This window comes from Sander vitreus, chromosome 2 (genome assembly GCF_031162955.1).
Source record: "Sander vitreus isolate 19-12246 chromosome 2, sanVit1, whole genome shotgun sequence".
NCBI lineage: Eukaryota > Metazoa > Chordata > Actinopteri > Perciformes > Percidae > Sander > Sander vitreus.
In genome coordinates, this window is record NC_135856.1 from 18,897,091 (window position 1) to 18,918,549 (window position 21,459).

A 21,459-nucleotide genomic window follows, 5' to 3' on the forward strand; every position below is an offset into this window, starting at 1 on the left:
CAGCAAAACCACCATAAAAATAACATAAAAAACAAACACATTTTAATGTTCAATTACTTATTATCATCAACAACAAAAGCAAAAAGCAGAATCTACACTGTTTTTAATTTTAACAGGCCAGGAAGTTGGTAGCACTTAGTACTATTCCACAGGCCCATCACAATGCCAATCCACTGCCACCTACTAATTCGATTTTTTAAACAATATCAACCTAATATTCACATAGCAGGTTGAATAAATGATGTTGTTTAAGGAAACATTTTGAATTATATTTTTCTCAGCTGGGTTTACTTGAAATGTAAATTCATGTCTTCCAAGGCCATATCATTTTGTATCCTCATTATCTGCAATTAGTAAAATCACTTGTATGTCAGCATGTGTCACATCCAATAAAAGTCTGTTTTCAACTAAAAATTATGAATTACTGACCACAGTTTTAGGTCTTTAGGATAGAGCAGTCCCCATACCATACATGCAAGGACCAATTGTTTTGCAGCCTGCAATAAAGTCATAAAAACACACATAAAAGAAAAATCATTAAACCACACAAGAAAAGGTTTTTGAAACATTAAAAGAATCAGGTAGCATATCGATCAACTTCTAGTCATAAGTTATCTCACATAAGTGGCCCATAAAAGGCTTTCTAAGTAAATCACACTGTTTCACCAGATAAATGGACAGGGAGTGTCTGCACTGCAAAAAAAGGATGTCAGTTTCTTAAAACTATTAATTAAATCCCAGGGATAGTCCCAGTGGATGTGCATTTTATGGATTTTATAAAGATAGAGGACATTTTTGCGAGGGAGGCGCCTATGAAGTAAATTGCAGAATATTAACCTCCTCACAAACTGTCAAGTATATCAAATGGTCTTTGGAGTTGTCAGATGCTTTCAGGGGCTTAAGAAAACTCATTTTCTGTGTGAAAGAGAGCTGAAGAGAATTGACTTTCCGCCTTTACATACAGAGAGAGGGCTAATGGCTTCAAAGTGAAAAGATATAATCGTGTATATGTTAAAATGTTTTTTTGATGTCCAGTCAAATAACATCTCTAGCAGGGTGCTGCGACCCGCCAACACCAGCATAAGTACAGCTCTGCATAAAGCCTCGCAGGTGTGCTATTTTCTGTCAGTGTTGTGTTCCTCTGTTCAGAAAAGCCTTGCAGCAGAGCTGTTAACATTCTTTCTCCCTGATACGCAGGCGGTTGATGTGAGATTTGATCATACCGGTGTTCCTCTGTAGGCTGTCACTTGTGTCTCTTCATCTTTTCATGGTCATCTTTTCACTTAAACTCATCTCTGCCATCAGTATTCTTGATAAAACAGCAGGAAATAACAAATATACAACATGATTTTACATGAAAGCATATCTTAGGATGACATATGTATGTATCAGCCTACAACTAGAAAGAAACTTTCCAATAAAAGCTGAGTTATCCACACGATCTTAAATCTTTACAAGGTCAGAAACCTTGTTGACTATGAAAGAGTCTGTTACAGAAATTAACTTTAGCTTGCTTTATTTTCACCATTAATTCCAAAAATATATGTTTTTGCCAGTGGTTTGTCGAAGACTAAATAGAGACACTGCTTTTACTGTTAATTGTAAAAACTTTATAGGTCTAATTAAGGCTAGTTAATGTTGTTTGACAATTTAGTTAGGTTTCTGATGTTGATTATGTTTTTGCAGTTCTGCAAGAGCCAGACTAGTCACTAATGTCAACAATGTAAAGTTGTCATATGACATAAACGACCTATGATAGAATATGTGCAAATTAAAATTAAATTATCACATTCAAGAGCAAAATAACCTGCAATGTCCTGTTTCTCGGTATTGTGATGAACTAAGGTTTGAGTGAGGGAGAAAATATGCAATGTAGTAATCTTTTTTTGAGTAGTACAGTACAGCAATAAAACTGCTAAATAAATATGAAAATATCTTATGTTATATCTTTTTGTGGTTTAAGCATTACATTTGAGTAAACACTGTATGTATGTGCTGTGCTTAAGGAGTTTTAAAATAAAGAAACAATAGGAAAATCAGATCAATTTAATGAATTGTATTTCAAGCATTACATTCTACTTCCTGTTGCCCATGTTCCAAATGAAATTTGGATTTCCTCACTGTAAATTGCTAGAAACTAATAAAACCAGTTGAGATTGCCATATCTGCTTGCTAAATGTCTATGTAATGGCTCTGATGTTTTGGGAAATCAAAGCTTCGATGATCACTAGAAGTCACTTAGTTTAGTGTAAAGGTGTATGTGTAAAATGTAAATTTGTAATTTTTACTTTAAAAAACATGAAAAACTGGAATTCAAAACTATTAGAAGAAATTACTTTTCTATTTGTCCATTTCCCCCATTGTTTTCCAGATCTGTGTCATATATTTGTTTATTTTGTTCACAGCATTTCTCAGTTGTGGTGTAATTTTCTGTTTTCTCTGTCCTCACAGATAACCCTGAGATTGTGGTCCTCATAAAGTAATAAAGATTTGTGTGTATGTGTGTGTTCGTGTGTGTGTGTGTGTGTGTGTGTGTGTGTGTGTGTGTGTGTGTGTGTGTGTGTGTGTGTGTGTGTGTGTGTGTGTGTGTAGCTGATGACCTGCAGATCCTGATTGCAGAGGTGAGTCTCATCTGCTGATTGGCAGATAGTTGATAGTGTCTGGCTTTTAAAAGACCAAAGACAAATATCACTCTGTGGCTCCACTCAGTTGTTGTTTTTCTCAATGCATGTACAACTACTTAGCTGTTGTGTAGTTTACCTATTAATTGAGAAAGTGTTTTGCCTATGTGAAGACAAGTGACAGCTTTATGCTGTGGTTGTGACAGTAGTGATTTGTGGGTAGGTATTAGGCAGCTCAAGGCTGTGATTTTGAAACTTGTAGCAATCTTTTTTAATTCAGGGGTAATTGTGATGCTTTCGGCATAATTCACCTTGACTAACCTCAACAACAAAAATAAAAACTGCTCCTTTAAACCTTTTGATATAAATTGGTCATTCTTGAAAGCATTTGGTGAGAGACTTGCTATGTTATGTCAAGCAAGTCAGGTTCACCTAGGATGAGGCAAAGAAGCCAGTAAAAGTTTGTGTCATTAATCTTCATTCATCTACTGTAAGTCAGCCTCAAGTACAAGGTTGACCTTTTAACAAAGCTCAACATGGACACCAACTAGACAAAGGGGAGTGTTACATCCTGAATATCATACAACATGTGTTAAAGGTCCCCCAGTTGATTTCATTTGTTAGCTTTATAGCAATATTGATTTGGTTCATAGTCTGCTGTGAAAAATAATGTTAAATGTACCACAAAAAGAGAGTCCATAATGTTTAATTATTAGGTCAATTTAGTCAAATGCAGTTCATCTGTATAGAATGAATGATGTTGGGACAAAGAAAACCTAAACAACTACAGTACATCTATCAACAATGCAACAGATAATATAATGATATTATCTGATACTGATACTAACAGCACTATAATATCTAAGAGCTAATTGTAAACAATGACCATCTTGCCTCATGTTTTAGATATAATTGTTATACACATTGCTTGGAATTCCTAAAATGAATCAGAATTGTACTGTTAAAGTTAAAGATTAATGTTCTGTGTTATATTCCCTTGAAATGACTATCAAATTGATTAAATATCTATTGAAGGCCATTAGACATTAGAAATTGTGACGAAACATTTTGTTAGTGTTTGACTGGGTCTTATTCACAATGTGGATGCATTTAGAAGATAAATATACTGTAGCATATGTTTATGTTTATCGCATAGTAGCTGGATGCAGCTCACATATGCACAGCAGGGACCTGAGGGACCTTCAGTGGTAGAAGATAAGCACAGCTGGCTCAGTAATTTGGCTGGATGCAGACCCTGTGTTATTCCCAAACATCAGCTCGTTCCTTTCAAGGGATGGGAAGTCTCTGGATCGTTATGGCATCTGTTCAGACTTCTGTATACCCTAAACACAAACAGACTCTGTTTTCCACTGTTTTCATTTCTGTGATTTCATGACCTGCTACAGAAAATGGAAAACTTGCATAATTTCAGTCTCGCAAGCTCAATATTACATCCCTTTGGTTTACTGCCAGAGCAGATGGCAGCAGCAGAATGTAGGTCTCTATTGGTCTCCTTCTCCTTCTGTGAAGGTAATGTTGTCTGGAAACAGTTAATCTGGAGCAGATCCAGAAAATGCTCTTTTTCACATAAGCAGTCTGTATGTTGTAAATAGAAGCTAGTAGACTCTGAGAGGTTTCACTGGGAAGATCACATAACTGCAGGAATGTCAAACTGTGCTATTAGGTCTACTACTTCACGATGCATTATAGCATGGTTTTAACATGTTGGCATGTGTAGAGAACATCCCTATCTGCTATACATGACTTGATTTAAAATTCTCTTATATTTAGATATTTTACACTGAACATTTTTAAATTTTTTATGATCACGTAGAATGGTAAAGTTGATTAATTGTTTGTAAGGCAAGACCCTGCACTGTATCTCAGGATAATGCTTACAGCTGGAAACAATGTCTGATGTATAAAGTCATGTCATTATCATACACATAATTTTCCTGGCTTGTCTCGAACTTGTACAGCTAAACTACATTAAATAAACCTTCAAGTGTGACCACAGATGGGTCTAGATATACTACAGATGTAGAATTATTATATTATATATTATATACAGTAAGTAAGTAAGTCAAGTTTATTTATATAGCACATTTCACAGATAAAAAAAAATCACAAAGTGCTTCACAATAAAATGTAATACAGTACAACAAATTAAAATACAAGAAAATTAAATACAAATAGAAAACATAACAAGCAACCATAAGAAACCCTCGACTAACTAAAAGCCTGCTTGAAGAGCAGAGTCTTCAGTTGCTTTTTAAAAGATTCAACAGAATTCACACAACGCAGAAAGGGAGGCAAAGCATTCCACAGCCTAGGCGGCACTGCCTGGAAAGATCGGTCCCCTCTAGTTTTAAAATGAGTGCGATGAACCACTAATAGCCTCTGACCTAATGACCTCAGACTCCGGGTGGGAGTGTGAAGCTGAATCAAGTCAGATATGTAGGTAGGAACTTGACCATGCAGGACTCTGCAAGTAAGGACCAGGATTTTAAATTGAATTCTATACTGGACTGGTATCCAGTGAAGTACTGCTAAAACAGGCGTGATGTGTGCTCTTTTGTTAATGTGAGTTAAAAGCCTTGCAGCCGAGTTCTGAACAGCCTGGAGACGGTAAAGCTCCTTCTTACTCAAACAGATAAAAAGACTGTTGCAGTAATCTAAACGAGAGGAAATGAAAACATGAATGATCATCCCCAACTCACCCTTAGTCACAAAAGTTCTTAATTTGGAAATATTCCTCAGTTGAAAGAAACAGTTTCTAACCAATTGTTGAGAGTGGATCTCCAAGGACAAAGCTGAATCAAAAACAGCACCTAAGCTCCTGAGACTCGGCTGGACAGACGGGCCTAAGTCACCAATATGCTGCTTTATATGAAGGATTTTACCTTCAGGGGCGATAATTAGTGTTTCTGTTTTATCTGAATTCAGAAGCAAACAATTGTCACATAACCACTGCTTGATACTGGTCAAGCAGTTGATTAAAGAAGACAGTTTATAGAACTCAGTTTCCTTAAACAAGTAGTACAGTTGGATATCATCCAATGCATAATGCAGTTTACATAGAGTGCTTTTTACGGAAACCAGACTGGAATTTGTCAAACAACTCGTGATTCTCTAGGAAAAAGGTGATTTGCTCAGCTACAACTTTTTCTAGAATTTTTGACATGAATAGAAGTTTTGATATTGGCCTGTAGCTTTTAGGTTGTAGTGGATCCAAACTAGTTTTTTTTAGTACAGGCTTAAGAACAGCATGTTTAAAAAAACTAGGGACGACACCAGTTAAAAGTGAAGTATTAAGCATCTCAACAATACAGGGGCCAATGGAGTCAAAAGCTTGTACAAATAGCACAGTAGGGACAACATCCATAGGACAAGATGAGGGTTTCAAAGTATGTAGCATAAAGGGGATGTCATGTAATGTCACAGGTATAAAAGTGGATCAACAATGAGCGGGAGACAAGTCACCGGCAGAGATCTGAGAAAGTGATGGTGAGATATTTGCCCTAACATCTCTGATCTTATTTACAAAGAAGTGGAGGAATTCATTACAGTCAGATTTAGATGACACAGTTGCTTGAGGGCCAGAAGGAGAAACTATTTCATTAATGGTGTCAAATAAGATTCTGGGATTGTGCTTATTTGAGGATATAAGATGAGAAACCGCGGCGTGCCATTCGGGGTGTCCCAGTAACAGAGCAGCCAACAGGACAGAGCTTGTTTAAGTGAACAAACTCATTTTCCCTTTGCCACGTTTCCGTAAGGAACATAAAATCCTTTGAGCAAGGCAAACTAGAGTGATGATGGCAGACCAGCATCCTCAACCTCAGTGTTGTGAAACATTGAAAGTGAAAGCACTTTCAAAGAATATATCAAGCTGACATTGACAGAATATAACCACAACCAATAAACATTGTACAATGCACCTAAACTAAATGACCAATAATAGTAAACACCACAATACATATGTACAATAAACGTATTTCCACTCCGGTATGAGTAAAACAATCCTCTCATTTACTGATTGCAAACCTCATATTATCCCTTTAACTGCATTTACAGGTAGCCTAGACTAGTTCAACAGCCCTGTTACCTGCTTATCTCTGCTGGCGGGTAAAACAACAAGCCAAGCTTTCCAGCATACCTGACTAATTTTACAGGCTGACATGTTTAACTCTGCCAACTGCCTCTCTACTAACTTAGCAATATTGTTAACTTTTACACAGTCTAAATACACAAAATATACACAGTTAATACCACAGTTAAAACTATGCAAGTAACACCACATGAACTGCTGGGCTTCTTCTATATTAACGTCCATTTTACCAGGCTGAAACTGATCATTTATGATTAGCACTACTAGTAGTCTGTGAATTGCTTATGCTAATCACTAATGCTAATCACTTATGCTAATCACTTATGCTTACAAGCCCTATTAACAAATACATAATAGTCTCTGGTGCAGTCGTTGGCACAAATAACACAGTGAAACTGCAAAATGTCTCTCAATTTTATAGCAAACATCTTTACAGTCTGGCAGTTAGTTTGTAAGACTTTATGAGGACGTGTTGACAAAGTTAATCTTTTAATGTGTTCATAATATTGCTTGCATTGAGGTTACGTAGACCCTTCACACATACAAAGCAAGCAAGGAAAGAAAAAAAAAACACTTTGCTGAGCTGCAAGGGGAATTTCAGTATTTTTCAACCTGGACCCTTTTTCTCATGCATTTGTGTCTGTGACTAATATGAACAAAACTCTTCCCATAATGTAGTCAGACACTGTCAATAGCAAAAACACCACTTTGAGTGGGAGTACATTGACGGTGCACATTTGCCCTATACTACATTGCAGCCTGGTTCGTGGCTGCTGGTTACAGCGTTCTCGCTCAATACTGGACCAATTTCAAAGATTAGTCACTTAATATGAAAAAGTGTCACGCTAAATTTAAAATTACATTTTTCTAAAATGAGCTTTGTAAAGACATTAGATTTCATCCTGACTGATCAGCTTTGAATCATTAAACATATCCACCTTAATAGTTTTACTGCAAGGAAGAAGTGACAATTAATGCCTCTCCTTTCTTTAAACTGTTCATTTATTTCCCTAACAACAGATGCAAAATACTTTTATTTAAGTATTTGTCACTTCAATTTGTCAGAATACATTTCTGAAATTAGGCTATAACCAGACACAGAACTAAATTCATTGCCACAAAGCTTTATAATGTCATTACAGCCTAAATGAAACCCTTTCTACTGCCTTCTTTTATGTGCTTCTGCAGTATTTTAAGATCAGTTTAGTTATTAGTTTAATTAACCCTCCACGTGTTCTATTTAACAATTATTACCCAGCCTCCCTTTTCTTTGATCATTTTTCCTTTCCCTCTCCTCATACAGAACTGAATTCATTCCACAAAGCTTTTATAATGTCATTACAGGCTACATTCAATCCTGATGAAAACATTTAATTTCATACATAGTGTAATATTTTTCTGAGGTAACTGAGGTTTCTGGATTTAGTCATTTGTGTGCTCCTTTCAGTTTTAGGTAAAAATAATAAAATAAAATAAAAATGTTACCATAAAAACAGATTATGTCTTCGTCCATCATTCAAAAGTTTTAAGGTATTGTGCAATGCGCAATGGCTTTTCCCAGCATGCAAATTACATTTTAACACATTTCAACATTCCTTTGTCTCTGACACTAAAAGAAAATTTAAACATGCTGTAAAGTTGGGTATTTTAACATGGGGTCTATGGGTCTATTAATTCCCTTTTGAAGCCAGCCTCAAGTGGCCACTCGATGAACTGCAGTTTTAGGCCCCTCCTGCATTGGCTTCTATTTTTCAGCACCGGAGGTTGCTGCCTGGGTCTTAGAGTGTTGAACCCAGTTTGTCCTAACTGAAGCACTTGCAAAATCAACCTGACATAATTTATTGGCACAAATCAAAGACAAACCTGTAACACTAATATTACTCTTATCTTGTTAACTCTCAGGAATGTTCGTTTTACCAAGTCTTTATTGATCATTAGTGGTTCCATTGGAGACACCAGGAAACAGCAACAAAACAAAGTGGCATATAAACACCAAATGTACCAAGAAAACATCCAGAATTAATCAAATAAAATTAAAAACAGCTTAAAAAAATCTTAGTGAAGTTTTAAAAAGCGGGGGTGGGAGCTGAAGCCCTTTTACAGCAGTGAGTTGAGCCTATCATTACAACAAAGCTCTATATCTGGCATGAATGATTGGCAGAAAACTATCACACACAAGTCTTTACAGTGTTTACTATTATGTAGGTACAGCCAGAAATTCATTTTGCAGTGCACAGCTGTTATTGTATTTGTTTCAACTTCTACTTTCACACTGTATAGGAGAGTATTGATACATTTGCATATAGATGGTGGAGAGGAAGTTGCATTCATTTTATTGTATATAAGTTCACAGTAATGTTAAAATGTATGTATGTGTGTGTGTGTGTGTGTGTGTCTATATGTGAACCTAGTAACATCTCGCTCTATCTACAGTGAATGTCATTGTGTTTTCAAAACATACATTTACAAGTGTTCGTCCATTGCAACAATAAGCCACAAGTAGTGCAACATCTAAAGACGTGTCCATGCAATATGTATAACTGATCCACTTGAGCCACATTGAAACAAATATTGCCAAGATGTTGAAAAACAGATGCAGGAGAAATCAGTTATTTCATCAGCTGTCCACCAGATGGGTGGAAAGGAGCACCATGTCTGAGCAGACCCACACAATGGGATGTGAGGAAGAATAAGGAGGAAGTCATGCTCACGGGGAAGGAGATAACAACATTATGACATAACACTGGGTACACATTTGGGGTCTGATACCAGATCTGTGTGTGTGTGTGTGTGTGTGTGTGTGTGTGTGTGTGTGTGTGTGTGTGTGTGTGTGTGTGTGTGTGTGTGTGTGTGTGTGTGTGTGTGTGTGAGTGCCCCAATCTTGAGCCAGTTTTTTCATATTTTTAAGTGACTTGGTTGATTGTAAACCACACTTCTTTTATTGGAAGTATTAATGTGCTTCTTTTCTGTGACCACGCACTAAAGGCAAATTGATAAAAATCATAATGGTCTAAAAAGAGTGTGTCACCATTGTGCAAAAAAATACAAAGGTATTGAATTATGCCAGTGTGCTCACACTCTTAGTCATACACACACACTCAGGAGGTGAAACCCCAAAACAACCACACTTTGCACACAGTCAGGTTGTTCAACCAAGGCTGGTGATGTTGGAGCGACCACCGGGGGGTGCTACAATACGGTGGCCAGACCTACGAGGGATGTTGTCATCGAGCTGTGCCCCTGGGAAATGAAGACAAAATGTAAATATTAGATTTATTTACATAAATATTAGAAATTATTGAATTCAGAACCTGTTCAGTATACATAAAAGGTTCAAAGAAAGAGATAAAAGAGATTCATTTGACACATTAAAAAGAATCAAAGGAACCACTGGATTGGATTTTAAAACTAATATAAAATAAATTGTTTCTGTTACCTGACAGGCTAAAGTTGGACTGGTGAAGATTGCGTATTGGTGGTGGTTGGTGAGAGATGGGTGAGGTTTTGGCTGACGGAGCAGGAGTTATATATTTGGGGGTAGGAACGACATCATACACTGGGCCATCATACAACCCACGAATAACGCCCTGCTGTTTCTTCACCTGGATAGAAAACACACAAACACAAAGTTAATCTGTTAGTCTTTCTTCAGAAACAAAATGGCCAGTTACCCACCAGTCACCATAATATAAAACAAGTTGGCTCATTTGTTTTGCTGGAATCAGTTAATGTGGAAATTATGATTTATTATTATTATTATTATTATTATTATTATTATTTATTACTGTAAAGATTGTTGTGAATATATGAAGATATTTACTAAAACAAGTGTATTTTACTTTAAAAAGTTGTGCAAAATCAATTGTTTTCAAAACTTGAGCTACAGTTATCATACAGCATCTGACCAAATGTGAAGATACATTCTTGCCTCAGTTTTCCTGCCATAAGAATGCAAAACAAAAATTAGAGTATGACAGTGATGGTTGTCTGTAGGCTTTTGTGATGTAATTTCTTAATTGAGGTGTCGATAATACTTTTTACCTTGTTTGATTCCTGAAGAAATGTTAGCCATTGTTCATATGATTCCGTTTTCTAGTTTGTTAGTTCCTATTTTCTAATATGTCTTAATGTCAGACAATGAATGTCTGACTGTAAGAAAATACCAGGGACAATAGTGGAAATAGGTCTAGGACTTTTATTATTCAATGCATGACCAAGTGTTTTATAAATATATTAGACTGTTGTCAATAAACCAAACCAAATTAAACTGACTTATTTATCAGTGTTTTTAATATGTATTAAAGTGATTTTGAAGACAGTAAGCAGAAAAGCAAGATTGCAACTATAAGGAACTGGATGTTGCCCATCTAATCTTTTAATGGAAAATACTTTTTAATGTATTTAAAATGAACTGTCTACTGTACCTGGTTCCTGAATTTAACACGCTGGTAAGCGTAGTCTGGGAAGTGCTTGCGGGGAATAAATCGGCCGGTACCCTGCTGGGCCTGCAGCTTGCCTTCCTCATAAACCACCCGACCTTGACTCAACACCAGCGCTGGACCTCCACGGCACTCCAGACCCTCAAAGATGTTGTATTCTGAAGCCTATGTGGAGAGGGATAAAACATACAAGATAAAGAATGTGGAAAAAGTTAATTAAGCAGATGAATAAGGGAGAGCTCTTTCATTTCCCTCCCACCATTCAGAACAGATGCCCTACACTGTCTCGGCCCACTGTGCCATTTCAGCAAGCATTGTATCAGAAGGCTTAATACATGCAGTAAAATGCAGCAGTTGAGAAAATGGGGGATGAATAAGTGAGAGGCTCGGGGCATATAGGAGGAGCGACTTTGAATGCAGGGGGAAGGGTAGAGAGATGGTAGCACAGAATGGGTGAGGGGTAAAGGGGGATTATGACCTAAAGCCGGCACCAGTCTGGATTACGGCCTTGGAGAATGGCAGAGCAGACTGAATACATTAACCACTGTCTAATATTGTCACTGTACTGCATTGCTTAAGGTCTATTTTCACCTCAGAGGCCATTCGGCTTAGTTTAAATGCATCATTTTGTCATGAAATTTAAAGGCTGGGTTCACCTGAATTGCACAAAAGAGAACACATGTCCTTACTTAGCTCGTGGGGCATCTGGCCATGTAGATAGCTCTGGTTTTATTTGTCGAGGTTTTCAAATATTTGTCACTGAGATTGCTGATGCGACCCCAGACCTACAAAGGGGTTGAATTTAATTTTGCTCTTGGTAATTAAAGGATTAAAACAACAGTGTCCCAATAAAACACAGTCCTAACTGTAAACATCTTTAACTGGAAATACTTCCTATTGTAGAACTTTAAATGTCATTGTCCAAAAAAAGAGCCTAAGCCAGTTTTATAACTAATGTAATGCATGTATTTTGTTATTCTAATACTACCACAACTATGCAATATGGCATATATAGTAATGGCACCACTCACAGTAATGCCAGGCTTGACTATGTATCATATTAAAAGTACATTTAAGGGTTTTCTTCATCTCCTGTGATCTGACTCTTGGTTTTTATCTTATTTCACACTCTCCCATATAAAACCCCTCTCTCCTGCAGCCTTCCTCCTACCTTTATGTACTTCTGCTCCCTCAACTGATGCAGTATTTGTGATCACAGAACATCAGTTGCATTACCCTTTTATCCCTTGTATTATAACAATTTAGTCATCCTCCCTTTTCTTTTGCCACCTTTCCTTTCTCTCTCCTATTTTCTTTTGCTCTCACCGACTGCTGGAGTTTGGCAGTGATGGTTTTGACGCTGTAGGGGTCCCAGATGACAATGTCAGCGTCAGAGCCCACTGCTATCCGGCCTTTGCGTGGGTACAAGTTGAAGATTTTAGCAGCGTTGGTAGATGTGACTGCCACAAACTGGTTTTCGTCCATTTTGCCCATGGCCTGAGAGACAGAGAGTGGTGGACAAAACTCAATGTCACAGCTACACAAAAGACACAAACACACACACATACACACACACATACACATCCTCATTTCTCACCACGGCCTTGTCCCAGACGAAACCCATTCTCTCCTCCACTCCGTTGGTTCCCTCTGGGATCAGGGTGAAGTCATCTTTACCGATTGCTTTCTGGGAAGTGCTGTAAGCGCAGTGAGCGCTGCCCACTACCTGGAGGTCCCCACTGAATCAAGGTAACAAAATGATATGAAATAATCCACATACCCTTCACACTGCAGTGATCAACTTGTCAAATGTTATATTTTTCACGGAAGAATTTTGAAAAGCCTTGAAGGTTGCTGGACAGATCATTGGTGTCCCACTTCCCTCACTCCTGGACATTCCATTACAAAACCCGCCTCACGAGCAAAGCAACCAGCATTGTGGGTGACCCCAGCCACCCCTCACACAGCCTCTTCAGCCTCCTGCCATCTGGGAGAAGTTACCAGAGCCTCCGAGCCTGTTCTGCCAGACTGGCAAACAGCTTCATTCACCAGGCTGTCAGGAAGCTCAACACCCTTCCCTTTCTCTCCCTCTACTCCCCTCTGCCCCCAAGAACTCTGGACCCCCCTCATCAGGAACAGCACCGGTCACTTTATAAAAGACTCTCAGGAACACTTTTTCACTTTCATTTCATATTTTTCCTTTAAATTGCACATTTTCAATTTCTTTAGTTTTTTATACTGTTTGGTTTTGCCTTACTTTTCGTGTTATTTAGAATGTATTTATTGTATTGTATATATTTGTACTTATTGCACCGTGGGTCAGAGAGAAACGTATTTTCGATTCCTCTGTATGTCTGGCACATACTATGAAAGAATTGACAATGAAGTTGAATGACTTGAACTATGGAAAGCAGCTCAATCTTTGTGATCAGATGGTCAGTTCAAGACAATATTCAAATTCAGGCAATCATGATGAAGATAAAGACGGACATTTCTACCTTTAGCCATCAGGTGTCCTCATTGAGCATGTGAGTTAAAGTACAAGTCATGTAATGACCTGGGGCAGAAAAACCAGCCAGCTGAACCAGTCAGAATAATGCAACGCAGCTGCAGTCCCAGTCCCTAAAGCTTTAACTATCCACATCACAAATGTATTATCGCCGATTAAAAAGCTTTTAGTGCGTGTTTGGCCATTTCAAACAATAGAAAACGCACGCATCAGATGCTTTCAGTGCATTTGGGCCTTAAAGCTTTAACTAGACCACATCATAAATGTATTATCAAAAAGCCAACACCATATATACTGCCTTTACTCCTTAATATACAATAGGTTTAATTTGACTGATAAAAAGCTATGATTGGAATGATTTCTCATCTGAGGCCTTTTAGTAATTTGTTAATCACATTACTTCATGATAGTGAGCTGGGGGAGTGTCACCCCCATGCCATGACAGTGCTTATTATTGAAGTAATGGGCCTTGCTGAAATGTGAGGAAAAGTGTTGTTCTTTTGTTCGCGTCTCCAGAAAATGAACAACCTAAAAATACACCCTATTGCTTCAGCAGGAGCTCAAAGACAACAGCAGTATCACACCACCGGTGTGACAGCACAGACCCGCTGAGGAGGAGGAGGAGGAGGATGAAGTTGGTAGCCAAGGCAACAGATGATGAAGGATTCTAGTCCCTGTGCTATTTATGGAATCGGGGACAGTCAAAAATGTACAGCATATTATTCTGTGCATTGAGTATGTGTGTGTGTGTGTGTGTGTGTGTGTGTGTGTGTGTGTGTGTGTGTGTGTGTGTGTGTGTGTGTGTGTGTGTGTGTGTGTGTGTGTGTGTGTGTGAAGTGAGAACTTAAGTGGGTTTTTCTATGATACTCATGAATTACAACTGAACATCAACGTATTTGACTTTTAATCATTGATAATAGTATACATATACTATTGTACTTTATAAGTAAGTATGCAGTTTAAGTGGTTTGCAAATGATTATGCAGTCCTTTATCCATTAAGTCTCTCCCAACCCTTTCCTTCTGCCCCTCTTCTGCTTACACATCAACGCATTTTCTCTGTCTGTTTGTTTTTTTACTGAAGCTGGTCTGATATTGTGTCTTACACAAGCAGTTGTTTGTGGCATGAATACCAAACTAATATCTAAGGGCGAACAGTGATAGTTAGATCCTTGCAGGCGTCTCCTTTGGTGTCATCCAGCTGATTTGCATTTCACTTTCTGCAGAGGATTTTAGCTAAATTAAACACTTTGTCTGCCCTCAGTCTGCAGTTTTTACATGTCCCAGTATTCATGAAATATACTGTAGGCTACATATTTAGTCAGGCTTCTCAGAGCATTATCGTCACATATTGTAAAACACTGGGACCCGGCCTTGCATTAAAAGACTTTTCTTCATTTACTTAGTTTGCGACATGTTCATCTGTTGCTAAAAATGGTTTTAAGACATACCAAGCCAGCAGTGTGTTGAGGTGGTCTGGGGTTGTGGGGTCAGGACTCAAAGGTGGAGAGGTCACATAAGCAGCTGCTTTGGCCCAGTTCCTGCTCCAATAATGAGAGCCGTCAGTGACCAGGCTAGCTGTAATTGGCTCCCCAAAAACTACAGAACCTGAATGGGAGTATAGAGGGACAGTGTAGGTCAGGATGTGAAAAGAAGATGTTCATAAACACTGGAAAAGGCTTTAAAATAGAATCACATATTAAATGATTGAAACTTTTGGAGTGAAAAGAAAGAGAGGCTGACCTTTCCTACGGGCCTGGGCGATAGTGTCAGCTGCACTCTTGCTCATCACCTTGGTGATGTACACAGGACAGTTCACACGGTTGCCAAGCGTGATGGCACGGAACACTGCCTCAGCCTCCAGCTGCATGGAAAGAAAGCATTAAAACCTTTGGATGGATAGATGGATGGATGGATGGATGGATGGATGGATGGATGGATGGATGGATGGATGGATGGATGGATGGATGGATGGATGGACGGAGGATGGATAATGGGGCAGACGAAAATGACATCACCTCTTCAGGACGACTCAGAGGATGGCCTTCAGGTCCGGTGATTCCCATTCCAAGGATTTTTCTCTGTTCCTGAAACACAAATGAAATCAATTTAATTATATAATTGTATTAACTATAATATGTATTAACTTCATACCCACTACAATAACTGTCAGCATTACATACAGTACTTGTCAAATCATGTTTTACCCACATTCTCACGTTAGTGCCTTTGCTAGTATTTTATGGCTGTACAATCAAAATATCATGGTCTGTCATGCTATCAAAGAAAATAAAGTGTGCATTTTAATCCTACAAGTGGGGAGCTTTTGCTGGCTGCACTTGTTGTGTTTCTGACAGCGATGTCTGGAGAACAGCAACATTAGGATAAAAATTAGACCCCCGACCCCCTTACTGTTTTTCTTTTATTAATTATTTTTTTTTATTTTTTTATTGTTTGCTCACAAGTATGTCATAATTATTCATCAGCACTCCCATTATCTTCATTACCCTCATTCATCTTCACATGCATCATGGTTTTCGCTATAATTGTCCCCTAATCTACATGACCACGGCTACCACTTTTCATCAGTGCTGTCAGAGCATTATCAGCACCTTCACTCTCACCATCTTAATCACCATTACATCACCATCATTAGAATAATAACGGTCAACAGCAATGGCAGCCTAGGAAAAACCTGTCATACTCAGCAGCTGCAGCAGCAGCATTAATCCTCTCTCTATGAGAGCTGGGGAGTAAGAAGAACATCTCTCAACTGCAGTGCAGGTTTCAAGAGACTATAAAGGTAGAAGATTAGACATGAATTAGTTCAGCCATTATATATTGTTAGTTATTTTACCACAGTAAACTGTTGTGTCTGGAGGCTGAAGACACTGACAGGTTGTGTTGTTATAAGAGGTATGAGTAGTCAGTTGCCACTAAGATACAAGGTAGTTATGTAGCACTTACCTGAGCAATCAGGTCTCCATTTTCAGCATGAACTAACACCACAGCACCCAGCTGCTTTAGGAAGGAGAACGCTTCATACAGCTGAGGGAGGGATGAATCCAAATAAAAACAAAGGGATTAATAGTGAAAGGAAAGAGCAGTAAGTCAGTAGTGCCGTAGTAATGACTATAAAGCATACCTGAGAGTCTGACATCTGGTACGCGTCCTTATAAGCCATGTACACTTGGAAGGAGTTGATACCTGACAGCAGTGGAAACAATAAATGTTCATGACAAGAAGGTAATAAAGGGAAACTCAGCAGTGAGGATTACAAAGATAAATTGTGTGAGTGTAGCCCACATAATCACATGATCCACAATCTTGTCTGGTGTACAAAGCATGCAGAGCATGCTTATGTCTAGCATCTGAGCCAAGAATTACAACTCTCATCTTTATTTTTGAAAGAAACTGGACACCCAAGCAGCTGCCTTGGCTCAGTAACTGGTTTATTTTGAAACTGCCCCAAAAGAAAAGTGATTTTTTACTTAAAACAGATTACAAGCAGGATTTATACACTACCACCATGACAGCACTGTAGAGAACAGTGGATTACTGCTGTGTCTTCGCTATAAGAGGATTCAACACTAGGCAAAATTGTTTCTAAATCTATCCCTATTGTTCTTATGAAATGGGTCCAAAATAGGGATGAACATGAAACAGAATTACAGCAATGACCACAGCTCTGAAACACTATGGAGTAACTAAAAATGGAGGTACCTTTCTCTTGCACCAGCAGCTCCAACTCATCTTTAACAATCTCATTCCACTGGGGGATGTCTACATGCAGGGAGTAATCGCAACATGCCTTCTTATCTGCAGCTTCCTGCCAGCACTCAAACGCCTCCAACAGACTCTCCCCCGGCGCGGGGGTCACATGGTCAACTGAAATGTGGGAGGGATCAAAGGTTAAGATGGAAAGAGTGCAAGTAATGTTTTTCAACTCTTGAATGATTATGTGGTTGCAGTATGAACTGTGGCTGCATATGTGAGTCTAGACATCCACACTCACTGATCATGGTGGTGCCCCCAGCAAGTGCAGCCTTGGTGCCCTGGAGGAAATCATCAACAGGCTGTGTGCCCAGGTAATGCTTCATCAAGCAAGTGTTGACATCTATCCCCCCTGGTATCACCATGCGACCATTGGCCTCGATCACCTTGATACCCCCCGGTACAACCAGATTCTCCCCCACCTGCCTGCCAAGGATCGGATACATGCGACATAGTGGTGGGTGAAAGGGTGGGTGACAGGGAAAAATGTTGTGCAGGAACATACGTGGATGGTTGCAGATGAAAAGGGGTTGTGGAGGATGAGGATGTGAAAAGGGGAATAAGGCAGTGAAATCATTATCGACTGCAAAATATTTGCAAGTCTTTGTATGCCTCTTTAATTAGCTCCTTATATACGCACTCGATAAGCCCATCCTCAATGTATACATCTGCATAGAGAGACTGGTCATCATTGACTACCCGCCCTCCTTTGATCAACAGCCTTTCACTCTGCAGGGGAGAAGGAGAGAGAGAGAGAGAGAGAGAGAGAGAGAGAGAGAGAGAGAGAGAGAGAGAGAGAGAGAGAGGGAGAGAGAGAGAGGGAGGGAGGGAGGGAGAGAGGGAGGGAGAGTGTAAGCAGTACAGGAGCTGTTGAATTCAATCCTGACATTTTGATCTATTGCACAATCAGTTATGTAATCCTTGACTTCATAGCAATATTATGACACACTGCAGTTGATCATGGAAAGAAACCCATAGCCACATAAGTGCTGTGCATGGTGGGGTCTCACAAAAGCTAATAGTTGTGCTGTTTGCCTTTCTCTTTTATGTGTATTAATTTCATGTAGGATGAGATTATAAGTGCAATCAAATACTAAATATTTAGAAGCACAGTGTGAGATAAGCACATTTTTCAGATTATCATGCTTCCACACCCTATAATACCATGGAACGTGCCTGCATGGCAACAGCTTTAGGAAGATGCTATGTCTCCATGGTAACTAATGATCACCCATGGTTTAAGATGATGGCAGCTGACAGCCCAGCTAAATTCTCAGCACTTTTAACCAATAAAGATGCTTACAAAAGAAGGAACGTGAATGCAGTCTCATGTTATTTTCTGTCTCCACCATGAAATGTAATGCTTAGTTAGGCTATATCAATTGGAGGTTGTCTTTGGATTCATTTGGCATTTGATAATAGCCTACTCTGGAAGGATAGAGGAGGCTTTCTGCAGAACGGATGTTATAATATAGTTGAAAAAAGATGCATCTTTGCACAAATTCAGTCCCACACCTTTGTGTTGTTTTATGCAAGCCATTGTTTCCAATGTCCTGGTTAGACCGTCACGTCAACCAAATTAATCCCTCTGACAGGCGGCGAGATTACACAACACTGCCCAACCCTGAGTGAGAATAGGCGCTCGATTTGACACACAGACATTGAGAATTGTCACCTCTCTGTCTTGGGTTTGCTGTTCAACTTAAGAGAAACTGTAGAAGGGCCTTCTGCTCTTTGCCACCTCACTAAGAATGTAATCCCTTCTCTGACGGCATTGGCAGCAGGGATTTGCATGCAAGCGTAGAGCTTCTCGGGGCAATGCCGCTGACCAGGCCAGGTCTCTTACCGTCAAATGGGGGATGCTGTTCTTTCCCTGGTAACCGGTCCCAGACATGCTCTCTCCGTCACTCTGCCCCCTGACAGTCAACTCAGAAGCGGGTTGTAATTACTCCAGCGCCCTGCGTTGCTCTCTGCGCCCCTTTGTCTCCCCTGATGTGTGTTGGTTATTGTTTCCGTGTGTGAGAGAGACAGCGATGAATCCGGCGCCGTACGGCTGCGTCGGGATGTGTGGAACGCGAACCGTGACAAGACAGGTGACTATCCTGGGCGTGCGCGTGTGCGGAAAGCGAGCGTCTGCCCGGTGGCTCACACAAACAGCTCACGTGAGAGCACAATAACAATACAGCGAGGGTTGCTGTCTGGCGCTGTCCAATTCAGCACCACAGACTAAAATGAGTGTAATTGTGTCGATGTGCATATGAATTTTTTGGGGGATCTTTTTTATTAGTTACGTTACGTAAACGTAGTCACAACAAAAAATGGCAAATAAAATGGCCAAACTGCAATGCAGCACAAAACTTCATCATTTATGCAGACTCAGGCATTTGTTCCAAAAATAGCCTGCTCAAAATGTTTCTACCAGCTGTAGTCTATGGGCGTTTTTGTCACTGCTTAATGTGTAAATCATATATCGTAAATACATGACAACGATCAGAATTTCAACCAAAAAGCCAGACACAGAGAGAAAAAGCCAAGGAGCAAAATCCTTACTCCTACCTCCCCATTTGGGCTTTCTTTACCGGATGAATATCTGACCTCAACACCGGGGTGTGCATCGTCTGTCTCCCCGGTTGAGTTGGTTAGTGACCCCTCCCGGGCCTCGCTGGACGTCTTGCCCATGGGGTCACCAGCGTCCAAGACCCTCTCCCGGCTGCCGCTTCTCGGGGTGCGGCTCCCTTTCCTCCCCACCGCGTAGTTATCGAAGTCTATGGTCTTGCTTTCAAACGCCCCCTCCACGGAGCTGAACATCCCGTAGGTTTTCTTCTGGTTCGGCCCGGTGTTGATCGGCCCCGCCAGGTAGACCGGTAGCTCATCCTCCCGGTTCCACTGTCTTCTGCAGTCAGACATTGTGGCTTCCACGACAGACGGAGACTCCCCCCAATCTGAAACGATGACAGGAGCCTCGACTGTTTTACGTCTAACCGGGTCACAGACAGCCCCGCCCCTCAAGCGCGCTCTGATGCTAACTGTGAAAAGCAGCTCTGTCCGAGTTACCTAAGAATGGGCACACACACACACACACACACACACACACACACACACACACACACACACACAAACACACGTGTATTACAAGTGAAATGATGCAGTGCTCCATATTAGGGAGTGGTGGTGTGTCAGTGTGAACTAGTTTTAATGTGAAGCATCTGCAAGAGCCGTTAGTGCCCACGTGCAATCATACAGACAATTAGGCTAAATATAAGAATAGCAAGTCTCTCTACCATCCCTCTCTTTCCTTAGAATGTGTGGGGGCTGTGCGTGAGCAGGTCACACCATCAGCGGATTAAACCAGCATGTGTCATCCTTAAACCCACATCTGGAGGGAGAGACAGATTGTTAAATGGTCTATATCTATGCTCTCAGAATTAACTAGGCCACACGGGGGGGCTGGTCTATTGCAACTTGCAAGATACTAGCAAGGTATAAGGCTCCCAGACAACAGTAGGTGCTTTTATCTCCACTGGGCCGAAACCAGTGACCTGTATGTTCATGGGATGCTTGCTGATGTGAGCAGACAGTCTTGTTCCAGGCAGCAACAGACTGTCCTTCGCACAGTCCATAGGGATTCTGGGAAAGGGCGAAAGAGAGAGAGAGAGAGAGAGAGAGAGAGAGAGAGAGAGAGAGAGAGAGAGAGAGAGAGAGAGAGAGAGAGAGAAAAGCTGGGAGCTGTCTTTTCAGTACTCGCGCAGGTAGACAGCTCCCAGAGGAACAATGCACCAAACATGAAACACAGCAGCAACATAACACACGTAGCCTATTGGAATGCGAATGCGTCACAGTGCTCATGTATAAACACAGTTTTGGCACTATACGTAGAATAGGCTACACAGACGCGTAACTATCGGTAAGCAGGGTAAGCGGTGCTTACGGGCCCGGACCAATCAGGGGCTCGCGTGACTGGAAGATATTGATTGACAGACGGGGCCCCCTATCGCATTTGGCCACT

The 21,459-nt window shown here is 40.1% G+C and overlaps 1 protein-coding gene across 3 annotated transcripts; it reads right to left on the minus strand.

The window, feature by feature from the left end:
- Nucleotides 1–9,880: 9,880 nt before the first annotated feature.
- Nucleotides 9,881–20,360, minus strand: crmp1 (collapsin response mediator protein 1). 3 transcript variants are annotated; one of them, XM_078269175.1, is made up of 14 exons: nt 20,049–20,360; nt 18,094–18,182; nt 17,695–17,879; nt 17,403–17,567; nt 16,825–16,886; nt 16,647–16,727; nt 15,698–15,766; nt 15,423–15,543; nt 15,131–15,287; nt 12,769–12,910; nt 12,498–12,668; nt 11,157–11,336; nt 10,169–10,334; nt 9,881–9,972 (listed from the first exon to the last, which is right to left on the minus strand). In XM_078269175.1, the coding sequence occupies exons 1-14, from the start codon at nt 20,358–20,360 to the stop codon at nt 9,881–9,883; spliced, it is 1,992 nt and encodes a 663-aa protein (XP_078125301.1). The 3 variants fall into 3 exon arrangements, with proteins under 3 accessions (XP_078125301.1, XP_078125293.1, XP_078125310.1); XM_078269167.1 differs by having other exon boundaries at nt 20,010–20,360; XM_078269184.1 differs by lacking the exon at nt 20,049–20,360 and adding an exon at nt 19,300–19,347.
- Between the last annotated feature and the right edge of the window lie 1,099 nt (nt 20,361–21,459).